Source organism: Drosophila grimshawi, unplaced genomic scaffold (assembly GCF_018153295.1).
Source record: "Drosophila grimshawi isolate 15287-2541.00 unplaced genomic scaffold, ASM1815329v1 contig_311, whole genome shotgun sequence".
NCBI classification, from domain to species: domain Eukaryota; kingdom Metazoa; phylum Arthropoda; class Insecta; order Diptera; family Drosophilidae; genus Drosophila; species Drosophila grimshawi.
In genome coordinates this window covers 16605892-16615539 of record NW_025063098.1, presented here as the reverse complement: position 1 = coordinate 16615539, position 9648 = coordinate 16605892, and the positions used below count along the sequence as shown (strand labels likewise).

General features: G+C 38.1%; 3 protein-coding genes across 4 annotated transcripts; 2 read left to right on the top strand and 1 right to left on the bottom strand.

Annotated features, from left to right (window-relative positions):
* Positions 1–123: 123 nt before the first annotated feature.
* Positions 124–1237, top strand: LOC6567752 (proteasome subunit beta type-4). The gene is made up of 3 exons (XM_001994002.2): positions 124–357; positions 419–920; positions 987–1237. Exons 1-3 carry the CDS (start codon positions 215–217, stop codon positions 1137–1139), a joined length of 798 nt encoding a protein of 265 aa, XP_001994038.1. The 5' UTR covers positions 124–214; the 3' UTR covers positions 1140–1237.
* A 594-nt stretch (positions 1238–1831) lies between these two features.
* LOC6567753 (uncharacterized protein CG1161) lies at positions 1832–3630 on the bottom strand. 2 transcript variants are annotated; one of them, XM_001994003.2, is made up of 5 exons: positions 3451–3630; positions 3185–3384; positions 3008–3116; positions 2538–2666; positions 1832–2168 (listed from the first exon to the last, which is right to left on the bottom strand). In XM_001994003.2, exons 1-5 carry the CDS (start codon positions 3517–3519, stop codon positions 2007–2009), a joined length of 669 nt encoding a protein of 222 aa, XP_001994039.1. In that variant the 5' UTR covers positions 3520–3630; the 3' UTR covers positions 1832–2006. The 2 variants fall into 2 exon arrangements, with proteins under 2 accessions (XP_001994039.1, XP_032596009.1); XM_032740118.1 differs by lacking the exon at positions 1832–2168 and having other exon boundaries at positions 2349–2666; positions 3451–3605.
* Positions 3631–3887: 257 nt separating this feature from the next.
* LOC6567754 (stromal cell-derived factor 2) lies at positions 3888–4925 on the top strand. Its single transcript, XM_001994004.2, has 2 exons — positions 3888–4077; positions 4198–4925. Exons 1-2 carry the CDS (start codon positions 4017–4019, stop codon positions 4785–4787), a joined length of 651 nt encoding a protein of 216 aa, XP_001994040.1. The 5' UTR covers positions 3888–4016; the 3' UTR covers positions 4788–4925.
* Positions 4926–9648: the final 4723 nt, after the last annotated feature.

Genomic DNA, 9648 nt, shown 5'->3' with positions numbered 1-9648 from the left:
GCACTTTGTTACAGCGCTGCCAGACAACACTTGCAGCCCTGGTTTAGCATAGCGCTCCCTCTTGTTGTGCATATCGATAAGAAATCACAAAAGCAGCACTGCACAACTACGAACAATTCAACGCTATACAACACTGTTTGGCATTTATTTGTGCCTGTCATTCTGTGACTGCTGCTGTTGCTTTTTTAATTCTCATATTTGTAGCGTATTTAAAATGATGAACAACGCCTTTGCACAGCCCATGTGGCTCAATGGACCAGCTCCGGGTCAATTCTACAATTTTATGGGCGGCAATACGCAAGCAGAGCTGCCGCGCGAATTAACCACGGCCGGCCCTTTTGGCACCAAGCACAGCACGTAAGTAAAAATCAAATTAAAATTGCAGCGGAATATATTGAAAATGTATTTATATTTGTAGGGCTGCCATTACCACTGGCTCCTCGGTGGTGGGTATTAGATACGCTGGCGGCGTCCTGGTCGCTGCCGATACACTTGTTTCGTATGGTTCCCTGGCTCGATATCAGAACATCGATCGCGTTTTCAAGATCAATGACAAAATCTTGTTGGGCGGCAGCGGTGATTTTGCTGACATCCAATCGATTAAGCGCAGTATCGATCAGAAGATGATCGAGGATCAGTGCTGCAACGATGGTGTGGTCATGAAGCCCAAATCCCTGGCCAGCTGGCTGACACGCGTCCTCTACAATCGTCGGTCGCGAATGAATCCGCTTTACATCGATGTCGTCGTTGCTGGTGTCGATGAGGCGGGCGTGCCGTTTCTGGGCAATGTGGATTTACGTGGACGGGCCTATGATGATTATGTGGTCGCCACTGGTTTCGGCAGACATTTGGCCTTGCCGCTGGTGCGTGAACGCAAGCCCAAAGATCGCGATTTCACATTCGAGGAGGCATCCAATTTGGTAAGCATTTCTCTTTGCCTTCACATTTGTAATCCTGGCTAATCCAGTCTACTCCCCTTTGCACAGATTCGTGAATGCATGAAGGTGCTGTATTACCGCGATACGCGCAGCATTCCACAGTATACGGTGGGCATTTGCAGTGCCAGCGATTGCAGCGTTAAGGGTCCCTTCAAAGTCGAGGAGAACTGGACCTTTGCCGAGACAGTTGAGGGCTATTAACTGGCATTTGTCTATAAATTCTTTAATCTAAGATACAACTCCTTTAAATAAAGCCGCTGGTTCATTTTGGTAAATAATAACTCGAGTAATGAAAGTCAGCAAACGATTTTTATTTAGATTTTTCTTAAGAAAAATTAATAAAATCTTAAAGACGAAAATTATAAACAGATCAAATAGAGTTAAGCTTGAAGTCTTTTTGCGCAACATATTAAAAATTTTGTTACGAGAAGAATTTAGAATAGTAATATTATATAAGAAGACTATAGAAGCATACATCACTCTTTCCATAAAGAAATCTACCTGTACACTGGATTTGACTACTGTTGCATAGTAGCAAAAGATTAAAAAATCAGTTTTGGCATTAAAAATAAATGCACCCATTTCGAGTGCTTAATTTTCGCTTAATATAATCAATATCAGATTACTATATCATATACATGTGTAGCTGCTTTGGGAAGGTATAGATTAGTATATAGTGCACACATGTAGCTTCTTCTCTTGCTCCTTCTTCGATGTCTTTTCCTGCTCCTGTTCCTCATTTTCAAAAATGAACTTTTTGATGAAAGAACATTTCTCTGTTCTTTTCAAAATCTTGCGACAAATACGCTTTGCTTTAAAAATAAAAATTGCACATTTCTTTAATAATAATAGTTTGGTTAGGTACTTTTTGTTTTTATTTAAATAACATTAAATTGTGTCTAAGGGTTTTTTAAATTATTATTTGTTTGATCCAAGCGGGCTGTTAGGGCCTCCAAAATATACAAATACAAAATTTTGCCATATTTATGTTTTTTTTTTTTTTTGCCGGAATGCGGTGTCTTTAAGTCGCCAAAGCCGAAGCCAAAACCCAAATGCTGCTGTATGAGATTAATTCAACATTGTGTGGCGATCGTAGATGTGTCGTCGCTGCTCCCGCACCTGGCGCTTCCACTTGTCCTGCTGATGTCCGACACGATTGAGGACATTGGCGCGGGCGCTCAGCTCCTGATTGTTGCTGCCGACGGGCGGTGGGGGGGCACTGGGCTCATCCTACCAGATGCAGTACAAAAAAAGGAAGAGAGATACGAGAAGAGAAAGGTTATTTTTAGCAAAAATTAGTAAAAATGTCATTGAAAACAACAGAAATAAACGGCTTTTGTTAGGAGACATGCTTGAGTGTTAGTAACAACAAAGTGAAAAACGAAATAACATAAAATAAAACAAATAAAATATGTCTCGATGTGAAACTTAAAAGTTGTGTGCTTCTTTATTGCCAACTAGCTGCTCATCATCGTCATCATCATCATGATCAATATCATTATCATCATCATCATCATCATGACTGATGTCACCGATGGCAGGATTAGCGGCTAGTCGACTATATTTAATGCCTGAATATCGAATAGATCTCAACTGTACATCTTCATTGGTGTGCTCCTGATAATTGTTGGCCTTGACGCGTTTATTCAGCAGCGGCTCCAGGCACATCAGGAAGAGCATATATATCACTAATATGGATATTATCCAAATCACAATGATGACAACCACCTGCAAAATAAATAACAAAAGCAAGTTTTTCATTATTAGCAAAGCTCACGTGACAGACAGACAATTACAGTGGTCGCTAGCTAATTTAATTTAAATTTGAGTTTAAATAAGACAAAAAGAATTCAAACAGACGGACATGGCTAAATCGACGAGGCTATAAAGGATGATCAAGAATATATATATATTTCTTGGCACTCGGGTATAATAAACACAAAAGTTAAATTATGGCAAATTGAAATCTATAAATATATTTTACACCACTGGAAATGAAGCGTTGCAGTTTCAATTTACCTGCGACGTTTGTAAATGTGTGTGTGTTTGTGTAAATTGGCAATGCGCACCTTAATAAGTGTTGTATTACGTGCGACATGAGCGCATTTGCATTCGGCGCAAATGGGCAGCTCCTTGCCATTGGCATCGACTTGTGGCAGCAGCGCACCGGCGCAGGCACTAAGTAAACCAAAATATAAATATTACAAATCGATTGCATATTCTACGCTGTTTGCAACACTACAAACCATTCAGTTGTGCTGCTGTTTCCGGATTTACTGCCACTGGCGACAGTGCTGCTAATTACTTTTGGTGCAGCAATTGTGGGAGCTATCACTGGTGGTGGTGCTGCTGCTGCTGGAACGGATTTGACAGCTGCAATCGGCTGGCTGGCATTGTTGTTGGTGTTGCTGCTGCTGATTGGCAGTGTTTGTGTTGCTGTCTCAGCCTTTGTGTGTGCAAAACAAAGCAATGTCAATAGTTACGGCGTAGTTGTTGCATTCAGAATGCTTACCCATGTCACGCCAACTAAATAACATATCGCTAGTAGTGCAGCGTAGATAAATAAACGCTTGTGTGCCATTAATTTTTGTCTTAGTGAAATTTTTCCGAAATTTTCACAAAAAAACAAGACTTGCTACAACATTTGCAGTGCTGTAAATTGACATAAGACCACTTATCGCATATCGATAGATACGTATATCGCTTACAACTTCGCATTTTAAGTAACAGCAGAGCTGTTATACACGTTAACAGTTAAGCGAGTTTTAGAATAGTGAATGTCTGTTTAATTAAATTTCGCTCATCACAAGTCGTAAAATATATTAAAGTGCATGGTGTAAATGAATTATTTAATTTTTCGCCAAACTAAAAACGAAACTGTTAGCATTTCAGCAGCTGATAAAGTATTTGGGGTGCCCGCAGTTTGTGCATGTGCGTATTTATCAGTGTTGATCAACTCAGTGAGCTGTCAATATCATTTGTTTGCGTGTTGCTTGCTTTTTGCCGCAAACGGCTTTTTACATTCTAATTTTTAGATTAAGTACTTAATTGTTAACAAAAAAGAGAAGAAGAGACAACATGCTGCACACATTACTTGGTGTTGCTCTGGCGCTCATCAGCCTAATCGATGTCAACCAAGGTGAATACACTATTTTTTCTGCCAGCAGTTTATGTGGTTGGCTGTGATTGGCCCACGCCGCATTTTCCGCCCCCCTCAAAAAAAAAAGAAACTTAAATTGAAACGATTTCCCAAGTTTAGCTGCCAAGACGAACTACGTTACATGTGGCTCCATACTGAAATTGCTCAACTCGGACTATGCATATCGGCTGCACTCGCACGATGTCAAATATGGCTCTGGGTCGGGGCAGCAGTCGGTGACGGGCGTGGAGCAAAAAGAGGATGTCAACAGCCACTGGATGATCAAGGCGCAGGCGCAGAAGATGTGCGATCGCGGCGATGCCATCGCATGTGGCGCAACCATTCGATTGGAGCATCTGACCACTAAGAAGAATTTGCATTCGCATCATTTCACATCGCCGTTGTCCGGGGAACAGGAAGTGTCCGCCTATGGCGTCGATGGTGTCGGCGATTCCGGTGACAATTGGGAAGTGATCTGTTCCAATGAGAGTTGGATGCGCGATGCTCATGTGCGATTGCGTCACATCGACACTGGCATGTATCTGGGCATGTCGGGTCGCTCCTATGGCCGCCCAATTTCGGGGCAAATGGAAATTGTGGGTTTGCATAGTCCACAGCATGGCACGCGATGGACCACATCGGAGGGACTGTATATTGTGCCAAAGGAAAAGGAGTCCTTGCACGAGGAATACGCTCACCAGGAACTGTAGTTGCCCACCCCCTTTTAATTGCTACTTTAAGTTGTTTAAATTATAATCTAGATGAATTTGTGTAAAGCGAATATTTCAACAATTTGCCTCTGACATTAAAAAAAAAAAAAAAAAAAACAAACAAAAGAACACTTAAAATGCAACGACTTTGCGTTATTCTGTTAAAGCTGGGAACGAAACTGTAGCCTCTAAAACTGTGGCAACGCTTGAGTGACCATCAAACTGTTAATAGTGGTACACAAAATGTTTTGTACCGATGCTTCATGAAAGAGAAGAGATAAAGAGAACTGTATTTGCTGTTGAAAAAAAGTAAAAGGCAATGACTTTGCGATACTCTGTTCGAAAAAGGTAAATGACTGCCTGTTTGCTTTAAAACTGGGAGTAAGCGACAGTTACTCCGAACTGTTGGGAGTCGGCTTTAACAATGTGATTAGGTGTCAGTGACACCCAAACTGTTTTCGATGCACCCAGTTGCAAACTAGTGAATGGCCGTTCATTACCGAATAATGCATTCGTATGCACACAACGTAATTACATATTTTTTCTGTGCATTGGTTTCTTATCTGCTTCACCATCTGTTAAAGATGTTGCACTAACGTTGCTTTGCTTATTCTAATTTGGACGGACGAATTTTTGTTTATCGGTTATGAAATACAATTGAATATATTGCACATTTTTAATTTTTAATACATATAACTACATTTTGAATATATCTACTACACATTTTTCCGCATTTGGGGGAGTAATGGAGAGTCGTATTCCGTATTAATAGCAAACCCATAGACACCTTTTTCATATTGCCAACAGAGTATGCAGAAGAGAACAATTATAATATAAAATTGCAAAATTCTAAGCGGCCTGCACGCTTTTCAACACTGTCGCAGCAGGCGTTACTTGATTTAGTTTGCATCGCAATTTCCGAGCGTATGGCGTGCGCTTATCACTTTTCTCGACAGTCAATAGTCATTTATACTCACTTGTTAATATTTATTGGATTGTCGCGAGTGTGAGTGAAACAGCAAATAAAAATTAACTGTGAATTAATCATATTTCCACATACGCTGAACGTATGCTTTTTGCACTTACAAATTTACATCTGTGTGTGCGTATGTGTGTGTGTGTGTGCTATTTGGCGCGCGCTTTTACGCGCATACTTTGTCACTGCTTGCCGTTACAACAGCAGCTGTAACCCGTTAATGTCTTCTGTGTATGTGTTTGTACCAGCAGCTATTAGTGTGTTAACCCTTAATTAAATTCGTGTGTTAACCCTTAATTAAATTCGATTAATTATAGATGTGTGTATTATTAATATTGATGCTTTAAAATTATATTGATGACTTTTGAGCTAAGTGAAAAAGATACTCAATGCTATTTGAAGTGTAAGTATGCACTTATGATCATTAGATAATTTTTTAAATACGTATTTATCGTAGACTTGTTAAAATTGATTTTAATGACAGCTGCCCAAGTCGCAGCAAGCTGCGTTATTTTACGTACGTTAACAAACTTAACAACTTTTCATAGTCATTAAAATATCTCAATATATGCATATATTATTCAAATGTCTATATAAACCTTTCGATCTGTTGCTCGTGTAAAGCTAACGCAAAAAGAATCAATTTTGCTTTTACGTTTTGTGTGAAATTCATTAAAAGTGTTGGATTATTAAATGACTATTTAATCTTCCTCTGCGATTTTTATGAAGTGGATTGTGATTTAAGCGAGGTGCATATTACTAAAGGTATTCTTATTTCAATTCAGATTATAATTTTAATTTTATACAATTTTCTCTGACTTTATTAGCCATTGCAACTGTTACTCTCTCTTTTATTGTCTCTTTTGATGGCCTTCACTATATCAGTCGCTCACATAGCCTCAGTCGGTCTGTCACTTTCTTCTCTTTTTGTTCTATCGCTTTCTCTTTCTCTTACTCTAGATCGGTCTATTCCTCGGACTCTGTTTGCCTCTCTCTCTCACAGTCTCCCTCTCAGTCTCGAACACTCTCTCCGTCTCTCTCACACTCTCCCTCTGTTCCTCTTGCTATAGAACATTCTCATCCCCTGGCTCTATACAGGGTATATACGAATCAAGCACAGAACTATGTATAGTGTATATGCTAGTCGAGCATTCCGGATAAAAATACACCCAGCTTTTGCTGTATTCATATTTATCGCTCTGCTCAATAAATTTATTTCTTAAGTGAATGAAAGAGAAAGTTTATCTTAATCAATGTATGCATATGGTAAATTTGAGTGAGACAAACAGAATTCGGTTAATTCTTCAACAATGTGTTGAATTCTATTTAGTATTGCCAGCAGAATACAATGGATGCTTATTTCAGTCCATAAGTACGGGGATATCTGCTCATTAGCTAGCTGCTCTTTTCTTTTTCTTTCCTATTTTTAATGTTTTATTCTTTTGTTTAGAAGGCTTAGTGAATGCTTTGTGTACACATCCTGCTTGGAGGATGGCTTACTGAGGTCAAATGGCAGAAAACAGCAGGCGGATAGCAGAAAGCAGCCCCAAAGGGGACAATCCACCCAGCCACGAAACACATCCACCGAGATTTCTCTCATAATCGCGTTGTCCTTGTAACCATTTAAGCATAAATTGCATGCTAGAAGAATGAATGATGTTATCTTCTTTCTTCTTTTGTCTTTCCCTTGAGGCTTTTATGCAGATATAATGACTTAAGACTTGCCTTAATTTAGATATGTATCTGATATGAGGAGGTCTCTTAAAGATCTACGTGCCACACAAAGATCGATTATCGCAAACATTTTAATAGCAGGCTTCCCAGGATTGGCGAATAAATTGCATATTATTAAATTAAAATTAAATTAATTAAATGAAAACCTACAATTTTAATTCAGATAATTGCATTAACACAGAAGAATTATATTATATCAATTCGAAGAAAATGTTAGTCAATTGAAATAATTTCTAATGATTATTTGGATTTGATTACGAAGTCGATAAATATGTATGTACATAGTGCAAATGGTCTTTTAAGTTGAAATCCCATTCAATATTATATATTCAAAATATATAAAAGGATGTACCAATGAACCAGTTAGGTTAGATTAGGGCGGTAATCAGACTCCAACACAGATCGTAAGAGAAACCTATCACAGACACGTATTATTGCTGTAAAAGATTTGACTAACATTAATACAAATATTTTTTAGTCACATTTCTATGACAATCTATCTAACTATCACTCAATAATATCTCTGGATTCATGTTCATTTCATTCAGATTCAGATACTAATTTTACATATGCCAAATAAACGAAAGCCGACAACTGAATTTGGACTCGACGAATTGCTTGCCATGCAAGCGTTGATAAGCTGAACAATTATTGTTGCTGTTGTATACAATATGGAAGATATGATGGGGGAGGGGGTGTGTGTGTGTGTGTTTGTTATTGTTGTGTTTGTTGTATTTGTTGCTGCTTGTGTTGCCAAACAAAGCCATGATGGCCAAAAAACATCTCGTTTCAGTTTTATCGATTCGGTTTTATCAACGCTTCGAACAACCTTCACAACTAGGCACTGACTGGCGACGAGCAGTTTAGGACAGACAGACGGACTGACTGACTGGCAGACTAACTGACAGATTGACATACACTTTGTTTGAATGTTTGTTGCTGTTGTTGCTGTATTATGTGTATGCGCTACAAAATTGTATAATATTATGCACATATGTGGGCGTGACTCTATCTCTCTCTCCCTCTCGCTCTCTCTGTCTGACAGGCGCTCTCTGACTCTCTCTCACACACACACATATACACAAACACATACAGAAGGTTTGTTCATACGCACCACTGCTTGGGCTGTGTAATAAATAAAAAAAAGTGTTGCCTCCTTTTGAGCGCTGAAGCGTTTTTGAAGCATAAGTATTATTTATGTGCACAAATCAATAAAAATTCACCGAAATCTAAAATATTTATGACAAAAATATGAAAAACCATAGATTTTAACAAATATTAATAATTAACAAATTAAAATTCAGTGAAACCTAAAACATATGAAGAAATTTAAATTTAAGCGAAATTTAGAAAGGTGTGTTATTAAATATAAACATATTAATAATCCAGTGAAAGCTAAAATATTTATAGTAAAAATTTGAAATGCCATAAATTTAGATTTTGCGATTTTTGTTAAGCGAAATTGATTATCAAAAATAAACATAAATGTTTTTTTTTTAAATTGGTGTATTAATAAAAATAAGCTTATTGACAATTAATAAAATGTTTGTTGTTTGGTGACATATTGAAATAATTAACAAAATAAAGCAACTGAGAACTGATTTCACAATAAATAGGTAAGACTTTAATAACCTTGCCTTTATTATTATGCCCACTAAAATCGACAACCATAACTCATCAAAACTAAGCGAAGCAGGAGGTTTCCCCTCAATCCATTCCACAGGCTGCCCCTAACCCGTAAACACAAATTTTAATTAACGCGGCCACGCGCCGAAACAACAACAACAACAGTAGAAGCAAAAAAATGACAACAACAACAAGAGTAACAATTATAATGGCGGCTGCAAGAATAAATAACTATATATACTTACGACAAGGTCACAGCGAGAAATTTTATCATAAAAAGCAACAAAACGGTTACAAAACAAACTCTCAACGCGTGCACCCACACACACACACACAAACACACACACACAAGTACACCCACACAAATTCACACAGACAATGAGAGTTTGGCGCGTGGGTGTCGTATCAGTCAGCTAGTCTGTCTGTTAAGCCAAGCGAAATTTGTTAGTGATTGCAATTTTAAAGAGTATAAATAAACCGAAAATAAAATATTTATAGTCACTTTTTGCTGTCACATTGCCAGAT